This window comes from Mobula birostris, chromosome 18 (assembly GCF_030028105.1).
Source record: "Mobula birostris isolate sMobBir1 chromosome 18, sMobBir1.hap1, whole genome shotgun sequence".
Classification (NCBI taxonomy): Eukaryota; Metazoa; Chordata; class Chondrichthyes; order Myliobatiformes; family Myliobatidae; genus Mobula; species Mobula birostris.
Window position 1 is genome coordinate 16,241,489 of NC_092387.1, and position 15,530 is coordinate 16,257,018.

A 15,530-nucleotide genomic window follows, 5' to 3' on the forward strand; every position below is an offset into this window, starting at 1 on the left:
GCCCTTTTCATTGCTTCCAAGTATCTTTGCTGATCAGATCAAAGTTTAAAGTAAATTTATTATTAAAGTACATATATGTCATCTTGATATTCATTTATTTGCAGATATTCATAGCAGAACAAAAAAATACAATAGAAACAATGAAAAACTACACTGAAAGACTGACAAACAACCAGTGTGCAAAAGAAGACAAACTGTGCAAATATAAAAAATAAGTAAATAACTAATACTGAGAGCATGAGTTGTAGAGGCCCTGAAAGTGAATCCATAGGTTGTGGAATTATTTCAGAATTGAGGTGAATGAAGTTATCCATACTGGTTCTGTGGCTTGATGGTTAATAAGTGTTCCTGAACCTGGTGTGTGGGACCTAAAGCTCCTGTACCTCCTTCCCATGGGAGCAGCGAGATGAGAGTTAGGAAACAGTTGAAAAAGAATTTAAAATTAAACTAATCAAAAATATTGAAAAGTAATGAATCTGTAAAGAAAATTGCATTGCATTAATTGAAAACAAATATTCAAAATAAAAATAGAAAAAAATGATGTAGTCAAAGCAAATTTATTATCAAACTACATATGTATATGACACTACATACAACCCTGAGATTCGTTTCCTTGCGGGCATACTTAGTAAATCCAAGAAACATTGAAAGACCGCACCCAACAAGGCAAACAGCCTATGTGCAAAAGGCAACGGATTGTGCAAATGCAAAAGAAAAAAAGAAATAATAATAATAATAGGTAAGTAAGCCATAAGTTTCGAGTATATGAGATGAAGAGTCCTTGAAAGTGAGTCCATAGATTGTGGGAACAGTTCAGTGATGGGATGAGTAAGGTTAAGTGAAGTTATTCCCTCAGGTTCAAAAGCCTGGTGGTTGATAACTGTTCCTGAACCTGGTACTGTGGGTCCTGAGGCTCCTTTACCTTCTTCCTGAAGGCAGCAGTGAAAAGAGAGCATGGCCTGGGTGGTGAGGGTCCTTGATGATGGATGCTGTTTTCCTGTGATAGCGCTCTGTGTAGATGTGCTCAATGGTGGGGAGGGCTTTACCTGTGATGAACTGGGCCGTATCCACTACTTTTTTGCGGGATTTTCCATTCAAGGGCATTGATGTATCCATACCAGGCTATGATGCAACCAGTCAATATACTTTCCACCAGACATCTATAAAATGTTGTCAAAGTTTTATAAGTTATGCTAAATCTTTACAAAGTTCTAAGGAAGTAGAAGTGCTGCTGTGCTTTCTGTGTAATAGCATTTACATGTTGGACTCAGGGCAGATACTCTGAAATGATAACACCAAGGAATTTAAAGTTGCTGATCCTCTCCATTTCTAATTCCCCAATGAAAATCAGCTTATGCACCTCCTGAAGTCAATAATCAACTCCTTGGTCTTGTTGATAATGAGTGAGATGGTGTTGTTGTCGCATCACTCAGACAGAGTTTCAGTCTGCCTCCTGTATACTGATTCACTATTACTTTTGATTCGGCCAACAACAGTGGTGTCGTCAGCAAACTTAAGTATGGCATTGGAGTTGTAAGTATAAAATGAGTAAAACAGAGTGCTAAGTACACAGCCTTGTGGAGTACCTGTGCTGATGGAGATTATGGAGATATTGTTGACAATCTAAAATGACTGGGGTCTGAAAGTAAGGAAATCGAGGATCCAATTAATGAAAATGTATCTTTTAGCTGGGGTCAGAAATAATAGATATGGCAGCTGAGGCTGGTGGAAAATTACGAAGTGATACAATCTGTCAGTTCTGAATCCACTGGTACATGTATGCACATCTGAGCTACAGTTACTGCTCACTTTCCACACTGCACTTCACAGGCGTCAAATTACTGAATGTGATGTTTAGTCACTGTAACTGGCTCATGGTTCTCTATAGAAAGAGTTATATTCACATTCTGGCCCATTGCCTAGAATATTCTGAGAAGTTTAAACATATTTACCTTACAAATGTCATCAAGAAGATGTAACAAACATTCACCTAGCTAGTTCCTGGGTTAACAGGTTTGCAGGTGGAGGAATATGATTAGACTAGGCATATGTTCTTCAGAGTTTAGAAGAATATGGGGTGGTCTAATCAAACTTGCAAAATTCTTGCTAGTCTTGACAGGTGGGTACAGGGTGCCTTAGGAAGTTAGAAATAAAAGTCACAGATTCAAACTAAGGAGTAGGCCATTAACAATGAAATTAAGAGAAAGGTTGTCTTTCAGAAGTTGGTGAATATTTAGAATTCTGTACCTTGCGGTCTGTGGAGGACTGGTCATTGAGTTAATCTGAAATAGATTTATAGACGTAATGTGGCTAAAGCAATCAAGGAATATGAGGATAGCCAGAATCCAAATCAAGTTTATTATCACTGACATGTTGTGAATTTTTGTTGTTTTGTGGTAGCAGTAGAATGCAAGACATAAAGGTTACTTTAAGTTACTAAGATAAATAAATAGTGCAAGAGACAAATAAAGAAGTAAGGGTAGGAAAATGGCACTGAGGTAGAAAATCAACCATGATCTTGATGAATGATGGATTGAGCTCAAAATATCAGATAGGAAAATCCTTTCCTATTTCTTATGAAATACGTTCCCTGCATCGTTAAATTCATCAGAAATAAATTTATTGTTGAATCCATGACAAAGAGGAATGTTCATTTTGCAATTGAATTTCAATATTAAAATGTTCATGTTGAAGTCATATATTGATACTGGTTTATTACTGTCACATACCATTATCTAGCGAAAAGTTTGTTTTGCATAATGTTTATATCAATCAAATTATTACATATGCATTAAGGTAGAATAAGATATAACAATAATAATGCAGAATAAAGTGTAAAAGGTAATAAATGAGTGCAAACCACAAACTACACGATCATAACAAGGTAGATTAAGAGGCCAAGAATCCACTTTATCGTACATGAGATCCTTTCAAGAGTCTGATAACAGTGGGGTAGAAGCTGTCCTTGAGCCTGGTGGTACATACTTTCAGGCTTTTGTAGCTTCTGTCCAGTCGGAGAAGGGAGAAGAGAGAATGTCCATTGTGGATGAGGTCTTTGATTATGCTGGCATCTCTACTGAGGCAGTGAGAAGTATAGGCAGAGTCTGTAGAGGGGAGGTTGATTCTTGTGATGCATTGTGTTTGTACATGTATTTATACTGAATTTTGTTTTCACTGTACAAGACATCATTTTACATTTGTTAAACACTTTATTTAATGTAAATCAACCATTTTGTCCAAGTATTTATGTCCAGGGTGATTTTATTTACCATTTAAATCTACATAAATTTTGGAATTGGTACAGAAGTATTTTGTAGTTATTTTGTACTGATATTTTTTTAATTTCATTTATAGATGTGAGAGAGAGCTTTTGCTTCTCTAAATTTGAGAATGGTGTGTGCTCTGCGCCCAAATTAAGAAACATCACCAAATATACGTGTTGTTGCAGCTTCACGCCAGGTGAAGGATGGGGTGACCCATGTGAGATCTGTCCCAAAGAATCAGAAGGTAGGCAAAGGCAAATAATGGTGTATGAATTGCATATCTTCAAATGAACTAATTCAGGAAACCCAAAAATACACATTTAGGAAGAAGTTTTGCATTCCCATACTATTATTTTCAACAATGCATCATATTTTATTAACAGAATACTAATTTAAAGCCTGTTGGGCTGAATTATGCTGGTTGTGACTGGTAGATGCTGAGAGAACTACTGGTGTTCAGCTGCTCCCAGGTAAAACAAAATCTGTGACTTACGGAGGTCCATTGTAAGTCCCAGACATTCTGAATAACAGGTGCCTGCTGCAGCTGCTATAGTATCGGAGTTCACATTCATCATCCTGATTGCTGAGCAGGTGATTAAGAGTTAACAAGGTAACATTTAATTATTTTTCTTAATCTGCAATTTTAATTTTTTTAATCTATTTCAATTGTGTTTTAAAATCGTTTCACTTTAAATTACTGAATGCAATCTAAATATTTTTAAACATCAGAGATATTTAAAAACTGTTTCAACAGCTTTGACAAGATACAAGGTTCCAATACTAGCCTTTCCTCCATCAAATTTTTCATTGGATTTCAAGAACCCAGGGTCTCAGCAAAATGCTGTCTGGGGCACACTTGCCACTGACACCTCATTACATCTTGCAAAACTTCCCACAATCCAAGGATCAGCTAAGTGAGCCCAGATAAATACATACAATCAGTGGACTGAGTCTCGCCCAATTATATTAATATTATGTAATAGAGTCTATCATCAGAGGTAATCAATGTCTATTTGAACAAATGTAACTTAAAAATCTGGATAGATTGATTATGCCCAAATCACTAGGAACTAGCACAAGTTCTAAAGAAAGAGATTCTTATTTACTGACCTCTAAAATTCTTGTGAAAACAACGTCCTAATGTGCACTGTGGGAATCATATTGGAATTTTATATTTAAATATAAAAATATTTATATATATGTACTGCAAACACTGCAGTACATAATAAGACTGATGTCAGAGCAGTCTTCACATTAATAAATGTCTAAATAATAGAAATATAACAGCAAGCCATTACATTACACCAATGGGTTCTCGGAACCAGCTTGAATATGCAGAAAGACACAAGCTTCTGTTATTTACTTGGAACTACAGAACTTAGTTTATTAAGGCAGAACAGGGCAAGCATTAAAATACTTACCTAGGTATGCACAGGTCTCTCTCATTGCAGCACACCTTCCATTCTGACAATCCGTGGTGCTGTTTGTCACCAGCCCATCAGTGAGGCCCCAAGAAGCTAGCCCCCAAGAAGCTAGCCCGGATAAATCTACTTTTCATACCCTGTCCACTAATATGAAATGCTGCAGTAAGTGGACAAAAACATAACACCAGCTCAAACTACCAAATCAGAACAAATCCTCAGGCATGAGTTGTTGAATTTTATCACCAACCTCTCAAACCACTTCATCAAATTGGTTGTGAATGCTACTGGACGATAGTCATTGAGGCAGGATACCACATTCTTCTTTGGCACAGGTATAATTGAAGCCTGCTTGAAGCAGGTGGCTTGAAGCAAACTGCTGAAGAACACACTAGCCAATGGATTAGTACAGGTCTTCAGTATGCAGCCAGGTACCCTGTCTGGACCGGATATTTTCCTAAGGTTCATGGTTCACTTATAAACTATATTGTAAAAGATTGAGAAGAATTATCTTGAAATGTACAAAATTCTGACAGGTCTGACATTGTGGCAGTTTAGCTGCCACAATGATGTTTTACCTGCTAAGGAATATAGAATCAGGGGTCACAATTTCTGCATAGGGCCGAGGACATTTAAAGCAGAGAGGTAAAATGCCTTCATTTAGGGTAGTGAATCTAGGGAATTTCAGAATCAGGTTTATTATCACCAGCATGTGACGTGAAATTTGTTAACTTAGCAGCAGCAGTTCAATGCAATACATAATATAGAAAAAAATAATAATAATAAATAATAAATGAAATAAAAATAATAATAATAAATATGACAGCTTGTAGGCATCCGTTAGTCTTGTGAGACCATGGATTTGTGCCTTAGAAGGTTTCCAGGGCGCAGGCCTGGGCAAGGTTGTATGGAAGACCGGCAGTTGCCCATTCTGCAAGTCTCCCCTCTCCATGCCACCAATGTTGTCCAAGGGAAGGGCATTAGGACCCGTACAGCTTGACACTGGTGTCATCACAGAGCAGTGTGTGGTTAAGTGCCTTGCTCAAGGACACAACATGCTGTCTTAGCCAAGGCTCAAACTAGCGACCTTTAGATCAGTAGACGAATACCTTAACCACTTGGCCACGCGCTAGTAATAAGTAAGTACATCAATTACAGTATATGGATATTGAATAGATTTTAAAAACGTGCTAAAACAGAAATACTGTACATTAAAAAAAGTGAAGTAGTGTCCAAGGGTTCAATGTCCATTTAGGAATTGGATGGCAGAAGGGAAGAAACTGTTCCTGAATTGCTGAGTTTGTGCCTTCAGGCTTCTGTACCTCCTACCTGATGGTAACAGTAAGAAAAGGGCATGCCGTTGGTGCTGGAGGTCCTTAATAATGGACACTGCCTTTCTGAGACACTGCTCTCTGAAGATGTCCTGGGTACTTTGTAGGCTAGTAACCAAGATGGAGCTGACTAGATTTACAATCCTCTGCAGTTTCTTTCAGCCCTGTGCAGTAGCCCCTCCATACCAGACAGTTTTGCAGACTGTCAGAATGCTCTCCATCGTACATCTATAGAAATTTTTGTGTGTATTTGTTGACATGCCAGTAAGGGGTAGACCATTTAGAACGGAGTTGAGGAAAAGCTTTTTCACACAGAGGGTTGTGGTTCTGTGAATTTTATCACCAACCTCTCAAAGCACTTCATCACAATGGTTGTGAATGCTACTGGACGATAGTCATTGAGGCAGGATACCACATTCTTCTTTGGCACAGGTATAATTGAAGTTGGATTATACCAAGTTGGAACTTTTTCCACACAGAAGGTTGTGGCTCTGCCTCAGAAGGCAGTGGAGGCCAATTCTCTGGATTCTTTCAAGAAAGAGTTCGATAGAGCTCTTAAAGATAGTGGAGTCAAGGGATATGGGGAGAAGGCAGAAAAAGGGTACTGATTGTGGATGATCAGCCATGATCACAGTAAATTGCAGTGCTAGCTCGAAGGGCTGAATGGCCTACTCCTGCACCTATTGTCCATTGTCTTCAAACTCCTGATGAATTATAGCTGCTGTCTTGCTTTCTTTATGACTACATCAATATGTTGGGACCAGGTTAGATCCTCAGAGATCTTGACACCCAAGAACTTGAAACTGCTCGATCTCTCCACTTCTGATCCTTCTATGAGGATTGGTATGTGTTCCTTCATCTTACCCCTCCTGAAGTCCACAGTCAGCTCTTTCATCTTACTGACGTTGAGTGCCAGGTTGTTGCTGCGGCACCACTCCACTAGTTGGCATATCTTATTCCTGTACGCCCTCTCATCACCACCTGAGAATCTACCAACAATGGTTGTATCGACAGCAAAAATACAGGTGGTATTTGAGCTATGCCTAGCCACACAGTCATGTATATATAGAGAATAGAACAGTGGGCTAAGCACACACCCCTCAGGTGCGCCAGTGTTGATCATTAGTGAAGAGGAGATGTTATCACCAATCCGCACAGAGTGTGGTCTTCCGGTTAGGAACTCGAGGATCCAATTACAGAGGGAGGTACAGAGGCCCAGGTTTTGCAACTACTCAATTGGGATTGTGGGAATGATGGGATTAAATGCTGAGCTACAGTTGATGAACAGCATCCTGACATAGGTGTTTGTGTTATCCAGGTGGTCTAAAGCCATGTGGAGAGGTATTGAGGTTGCATCAGCCGTTGACCTATAGGCAAATTGCAGTGGATCCAGATTCTTGCTGAGGTGGGAGTTCAGTCTAGTCATGACCAACCTCTCAAAGCATTTCATCACTGTCGATGTGAGTGCTACCGGACAACAGTCATTAAGGCAGCTTACAATATTCTTCTTAGGCACTGATATAATTGTTGCCTTTTTGAAGAATGTGGGAACTTCCGTCTGTAGCAATGAGAGGTTGAAAATGTCCTTGAATACTCCCACTAGTTGGTTGGCACAGGTTTTCGGAGCCTTACCAGGTACTCCATTGGGACCTTCTGCCTTGCGAGGGTTCACACTCTTTAAAGACAGCCTAGCATCGGCCTCTGATATAGAGATCACAGGGTCATCAGGTGCAGCAAGGATTTTCACAGCTGTAGTTGTGCTCTCCCTTTCAAAGTGGGCATAGAAGGCATTGAGTTCATCTGGTAGTGAAGCATCTCTGCCATTCAGGTAATTGGGTTTCGCTTTATAGGAAGTAATGTCTTGAAAACCCTGCCGGACTTGCTGTGCATCCGATGTCACCTCCAATCTCATTCGAAGTTGTCTCTCCGCCCTTGAAATAGCCCTCCGCAAATCATACCTGGTTTTCTGATACAGACCTGGGTCATCAGACTTGAATGCCATAGATCTAGCCTTCAGCAGATGATGTACCTCCTGGTTCATCACCACAAAGGACTATTTTTAAGACAGTAATACGTAAATTTCTGGGCATGAAAGGCATCAAAATCATGGGCAGAGAGTGGGAATGTAGTAAAGTAAAACTCTGATAATCTGCATACACAGGACTTCAATGGTGCTGGACTAACAGAATTTCTGGACTATCAGGTGATATTCTCTATTAATACACACACCTTTTTTAGATGTGACAGTTTAGTAAATAAACTGGGAATAAATTCCCCAGTGAGTCTGGTAAGTGTAGAGAAAACATAGGAAATGGGATCCTGGTCAGTTTAAGGAAACCAGTGGGGCCTTTTTAGGTCAGAAGGGAATATGGGGGTCAGGGCCACAGCAACTGGAAGGGAGGATAGGAACTGCGACCCCAGTGTCAGATATTAGCAAGGGAATGCTACCATCTGAGACAGGTGAGTGAAAGAGAACCCTGGTGAGTCAGAGGGGTGTTTGGGAACCAAGGCTATGATGAGTCAGAGGGGAACATTGCCATTAGGTAATCCAGATGCCAAACCATTATGATTTCCAAATGGCTGAGAACATATTATTTAAGTTTTACTGGTAATGAGACAGAGTATAAGCCATGATCATTTTGAATACCGGAACAAGCTCTAAGGGCTAAGTTACCTACAATTGCTTCTATTTTTCAATAATTAACTTCCTAAATTTCAAAAACACCACATTAACAAGTTTATTGTGCTGGTTACAGCCTCAGTAAACTCTTGACAGAATTGTTAAATCTGATTTCCCCATTATAAATCCATGTTTCTCTGATTAACCCAACTATAATTTTTAATATTTCCAACCCGCACTAGATATTATCTGGAATGCAATTTGTATGGGACTTCCATGGACAATGAGATGCCAATCCTAAGAAATATATCATCAATTTACTGTAGTTATCCAGATAGTTTACTCACATATATGTTGTTCTTACAATATATTTTCAGTCATTGTAAAATCTGTTGTATATCAATGTTTTTGTATGTTGGTCATAAAGGTAAGTTGGAGAATGGGGGGGGGGAGGAAGTCATATTTATACACTAGTATGACTTATGCTTCATTATAACTTACAGAAGAATGTGTCTACTTGTAAATTCTGTCTAAAGTGTGGGTAACCATATAGGTAATGTTCCATCCACCATACTGATATTGTACCCACACCTGCCCATCTGCTCTTAGTCTGACCTCTCCTCTTTTTATTTCTGTGGTCCTTCATTCTGGCTGTTGGATATTCTTCTCCACTCCTGTTGTCAAAACTTTTCTTCCATGCAACAGGACTGACCTGTCCACTCCCACTGGCACACTGCCATGTCACTCTTGCTGCAGGGCCTCATCTCATATGTGACAAATTACTAATTTTTTTCTGCTCCCATTGTCAGATTGTATACTGACTGATCTCTCCAGTCACATTGTCATATTATCTTCTCCACTTCCACTTTGATGCTCCCCAGGAGGGAGGTAATGACTTACACACATACATGCATACATGAATGCATACACTCAATCATCTGCAAATTGATGTGGAATGCTTAGTTGATTTAGCCTTATCAATTTCATTGCAGAAGCGTTTGGAAAATTGTGCCCCAGTGGCTTAGTGGGAATTACAATTAACAGGGAAGGTTCACAAGTAGGTAAGGTCTGATTTTTCATTCATTTACTGTGAAAGCAAAGTAAATGCCTATCTGAGTGCCTAGAATTGACAGCTTAATAAAATAGACTATGTCATGTGTATAATGACAGGAGGCAGTACATTTAAAATGAAATTACTTCATTTTGATTATTAATTGTTGCATCTTTTCATTCTTGTGGCTGACCTAAATCTTTTTAGTAAAATGAATAATGTATAAAACAAGCCGTTAAGAGTTTTGCTCTATATACTGAGGAAACAACAAAGTATTAATTCCCCAGAAGTGATTCTGAAACAGTGTCTATTGTAATATTAGTCTTTTGTTTACTGGATTTATATTATTAATTTTTTATAAAGTAGATGCATTCATTTCATTTTTTAAATGGCAACATTATATTTCCATTGACACTAGAACTATATTTTTTTCTGCATTTTTTCTGGCAAAAGACATGGATGAATGTTCTATAGACCCAGGAATATGTAAAAATGGACACTGCATCAATACTGATGGTTCCTTCCGCTGTGAATGTCCATTTGGGTTCAATATCGATTATAGTGGAATCAAGTGTGTAGGTGAGTTCTCTTGAAATGTCGAGACAATGAATAACACAATTTTCTTTGTTATCATATCACTTTCAAGACAAGCATTTGCTGCCTCATTTTGGATTTACAGTAAGTCAAAGTCAAAGTGCATTTATTATCAGTATGTATGCTTTATACAACCTTAAGATTTGTCTTTTTACAGGCAGCTACAAAATAAAGAAACCCGATAGAACCCTTTAGAACTAAAGAAGACTGTCAAATACCCAGAATGCAGAGAAACAAAACTCTGTGCAAACAATTGCATCTCCCTCCTGCATCTGTAGACCACAGTCAAGGTCATTGTTTTGGGAACAGGTTTATTTAGGATTTCACTGAAGAGAAAATGGCAAAAAGGTGGAAAAGCTTCACTATTTGTTAAAAATTTAAATGAGATATGGTTCTGACTTCCTAGTCCCAAGAAAGTATTGTAATCAGTAGGCTAGGTGTTAGAGGATTGCTGAAGTTGTTTTAAATCCCTAGCTTTACTTGTTTCTTTTTATTAAAGGAGATCATTTCACCAGGGAGTATACATTGCCTTTTTTTTAAGTCACCTTCTATAACAGGTTTGGTAGAATTTGACAGAAATTCTGTCGATTTCACTTCCTTTGGCCCCAAAAGCAAATATGAGGCACGTCCCTTGACCACATGTTGGCATAGTTGGAGCCCTGTTTTATCATGGCACTATAAAATCTACAGTTACAATGGCTTACCCTTAGTCTACTGTTATGTGACCACCGTTTTATTTACTGTGGGTGTCACTTTAAAACGCCTGGATGAAGCAGGACTATGACGTCAGTATAACAAGCTGCGACAGACCGCTGGGTCTTCCAGAGAAGAGAGGAGAGAGAGATAGAGTGTGGAAGCTTTGGACCACAAGCTGCTGGCAGTAGCTTGCTGCAGCAATGGGTAAAGTCTGATACTTTCCCATGCCCTGAGAATTGGGTTGATCAACAGCACTCAGTGCACATTGGATGTGTGACTGTCACTTCATATGATCCATACGTGGATTTATTAGAATATTTTGTAGTGGGGCCGGCTGGTGGCGCAATCACATTGGCGCTGGACCCGGGAGTGGAGGTTCCCAGGTTCAAAACTAGTTGGGTCCACTCCCGAGTACGCTTTCCATCCATGCCGGGTTGAGTGTCGAGATCACAACTCGACCTCGTAAAATAAAAGGAAAAATACTGTGAAAATGTCTGTGTGGGGAGTGGCGCGCCACATAGTCTCTCTCTCGCTGGACGCCTTATAAAAGCCATGAAAAAGACATCAGCATGCATATGCAGACGTACGCGCACAGACTTGCACACACGCAGGCACGCGACAAAAAAAAAGAATATTTTGTGGCGACCACCTTTGTTAGTGGTAACCACTTGTGCTAGAGTATATTCTGTGACAGTCACCTTGTGATATTTCTACGTGGATTTCGGGACAACTCAACAGATAAGAAGTTCGGTGACTATTACTTCGTTTTCCCAGTGTGGAACCTGTGGAATTCTTCGTAATCACCTCCTCTCTACATTTTAATGTAGATTTAGAAGTTTCTCCGCTCACTTATTCCGTGGATTACTGGACCTTCCTAGTTTGCCATCTTAAAACTTTAAGTACTGTTCTGAAGTTTGACAGTTTGGGAACCACACAACATAACACTGTTAACTTCTATTTATTTTGTTTAATTTTCTATATTTTGAGTAGATACTAATAAGTATGACCCGGCTGGTGGCGTAGTGGCATTAGCACCGGACTTCAGGACGAAAGGTCCGAGTTCGAATCCAGCCGGCTCCTCTGCATGTTTTCTATCTCGTACGTGGTTCCCCACTACATCAGAGAGGCGTGGAGGGAAATCGACCGCTAACCGGAGAAACTCCAGATGTGACATACCTTTCCTTCCTTTACTAATAGATATAGTGGTTTTAACATTAAAGCCTGACTCAATTTGTGATTTATTGCTGCTGGTACGTAACACTACACAAAAAAGCAGCACACCTCAGTTTAGAAGTATCAAACCTTTTGTTAGGCAGACAGATGCAAAGTTTTGTAAATGGCCACGGTGTCTACCACTTCAAACAAATAGGTTCAGGATAAAGTCACTGCAACATTAAGCAAGGAGTGGAGCTACTCTTAAGCTGTTAATAGAAATTAAGGCCAAGAGGCTACATTTTATGTTTCATCTTCCGTGCAACAGATACCGATGAATGCTCTGTTGGTAATCCTTGCGGCAATGGAACATGTACTAATGTTATTGGAGGGTTTGAGTGTGCATGTGAAGAAGGATTTGAACCAGGACCTATGATGACTTGTGAAGGTAATCATCTTTATCTTATTTCCACACAAGTAAAATTGACTTTACAGTGCTATTTATTTCGGACCCATCTGATTAAAAATGATTCGCTTTTTCCCAGGTTGAAATGCGAAATTGACCATTTCAGGAGTGTTACCAAGGAAATTAGACTACTTTGTTCAGAGGAGCAACCATCAGTTGTCACTCCAGAGACAATTACTAACACTGGGCAAGACTGAGATCTTCTATTCCCACTTCACCCTGGATCTTCCATGACACAACCACCTCAAGATCCAGACCCTTTGATTTCCCTGGAGTCCACTCTCTAGATTCTTTGATTTCCCCTGGGTCCCAACAAATTGAAAACACTTAGTCCCAACCTTTGTCACAGTCTCCATTCTCCATCACTCCCAATCACCCACTTCTGCCACAAATCACTGATTCTCTGATAACCGAGGAATGTTCACTTCCTAATGCTCTGCACCCATCCTTGTTTCATCCCCAATACAGGTGGTTCATTGGAAACCCCACCCCAAATTCCGCATATTCTGTTGAGTCCTGCTCTTCCAATGACTGAACTGATAGTGGCATATGAAGAAAAAATTGTAAGTGTAGCTCAGTAAATTTGGAGATTGATGAAATATAGGCTACAGTCCAACAGACAGTTAACATGCTTATTACAGAACACCACCGTTGCCAGGTCTAAAATTTCCAATTGATTTAGTTTGACATAGATCAGTAAAATCTTTCAATCATTACTGAAGGGCAGGAGTGTAGACATACCAAATGGTATGATCGTGACTGCAATGGAATGCAAAAATTAATAATGTTTAATAGTTGACGAATCAACTTTGTGTTTACAGAGGTAGTAAATTCAGAGTTGAATTCATTTCCTATTTATCATGAAATATTGGCAGGTACTAATGCCCCAGTGTTTATCAATACCTTCAATAGAAAAGAAAAAGTAAAGGGAAAAATTGAATAGCATGAAGTATATTTCACATTAATATTTGGAAGATCAAAGATAACGTTTTATTGTTATTTCTTTCCAATACCAGACATAAATGAATGTGCACAAAATCCTCTACTTTGTGCATTCCGCTGTGTTAATACCCTTGGAGGATATGAATGTAAATGTCCTGCTGGTTATGTTCTTAGACAAGATGGGAAGATGTGCCGAGGTGAATTCAAATTTCCATTTTAATGCCTGGTAACTTTGCCTTTTGAGCTTAATATCTGTAAAAATGCTACATTTTGAGTATTGTTTCAATCGTAACAACATAGTTATTGATACAAAGTTCAAATCTGAATTCATTTGGATACAAGCTATCTGTACTCTGTTGTCAAACATGCAAAATAATCTCAATGCTGGAAGAACTGTCCATCCTCTCTGTTGAAAGTTATTCCATTTATACTTAAGCCATTGTTAAGGGTTTGTTGTGCAATATGCCTATTTTACATTCACCGTAGAAGGACAATACTTCATTCATTAAAGTGGATACTTACTTTGAACAGTAGTGTTCAATAGGTGATGATGAATCAACAGTCAGATTTAATAATTTTTCTTTTCTCATCTCAGTTTGTATTGAAATCAGTTCAGAATGTGATTGATTTGAGCCAACATAAATTAGAACTCAGAACCAATATATAATTATAGTTTTTTTAAATTTATGTTACTGTACAACATTTACTATATTTATCTTAAACACTCCTTTTTGAAGACTTCACCAGAATCTTACCTTGGATTTATGGAGTATGATTATTTGTTTTTTAATATCAATGAAGACTGAAGAAGTACACTCTGTGTCCACTTTCTTAGGTTCACCTGTACATCTGCTCGTTAATGCAAATATCTAATCAGCCAATCACATGGAAACAACTGAATGCATAAAAGCATACAGATATGGTCAAGAGGTTCATTTGTTGTTCAGACCAAACATCAGAATGAGGAAGAAATGGAATCTAAGTGACTTTGACCATGGAGTGATTGTTAGTGACAGACAGGATGATTTGAGTTTCTCAGAAACTGCTGATCTCCTGGGATCTTCACACACAACTGTCCTAAGAGTTTGCAGAGAATGGTGCAATAAACAAAAAAACAACCAGTGAGTAGCAGTTCAGTGGGCGAAAATGCCTTGTTAATGAGAGAGGTCAGAGGAGAATGGCCAGACTGGCTAAGGCTGACAGGAAGGTGACAGTAATTCTAAAAACTGCAGGTTACAACAATGGTGTGCAGAACAGCATCTCTGAATGCACATATCGAACCTTGAAATGGACAGGCTACAGCATCTAACGACCATGAACAAACACTTAGTACCCACTTTATTAGGTACAAGAGGGACCTAATAAAATGGTCACTGAATAGTATATGACTTCTAGTTTGAAAACACTAGACAGGCAATTTGAGTCTTTGTTCCAATTACAACAAAATGTCAGAAGTAACAATATGAAGAATTACCTGATACCTACAGCTGTTAAGAGAAAAGTATGGGCCTAGACACTAACACAGTCAGTTCCAGGAATCCTTTGGTGGCATTTTAATGTTCAGTTGAAGAGGCAGATGAGACCTTTAATCCAGCATTTCACTTAAAGAAAGACACACTATAATTCCAGTAGCTTCCTGTATCAGCCTCCATGGCATGCTGAAGTTGTGGTTGTGGTCTTACAATAACACATGCAAATACAAAGTAACAGTTTATTTCACAAGACGCTCAATGTAAGTTCATAACTCACGTTGTTTCAGTCTCATTTTTCATTTAAAAATCATTTGTAATGTCAATGAAAACCCCCAATCTTGCATAATTTTACAGATCAGAATGAATGTGAGGAGCAACTCGATGGTTGTGCAGAAAGAGGCATGGTTTGCAAGAACTTGATTGGAACTTTCATGTGCATCTGCCCACCTGGATTGGTGCTCCAATTGGATGGTGATAGGTGTATTGGTAAAAGAACAAATCTTTATGAATATCTTACCATTC

The 15,530-nt window shown here is 38.8% G+C and overlaps 1 protein-coding gene across 1 annotated transcript in view; it reads left to right on the forward strand.

Annotated features, from left to right (window-relative positions):
- The window catches only part of LOC140211971 (fibrillin-1-like), a 460,859-nt gene that overhangs the window by 367,617 nt on the left and 77,712 nt on the right, over nucleotides 1–15,530 (forward strand). Inside the window, exons 50-55 of the mRNA XM_072282261.1 lie at nucleotides 3,355–3,507; nucleotides 9,628–9,696; nucleotides 10,140–10,265; nucleotides 12,457–12,576; nucleotides 13,611–13,733; nucleotides 15,363–15,494. Coding sequence (XP_072138362.1) covers nucleotides 3,355–3,507; nucleotides 9,628–9,696; nucleotides 10,140–10,265; nucleotides 12,457–12,576; nucleotides 13,611–13,733; nucleotides 15,363–15,494 — 723 coding nt within the window. The remainder of the gene's footprint in view (nucleotides 1–3,354; nucleotides 3,508–9,627; nucleotides 9,697–10,139; nucleotides 10,266–12,456; nucleotides 12,577–13,610; nucleotides 13,734–15,362; nucleotides 15,495–15,530) is intronic.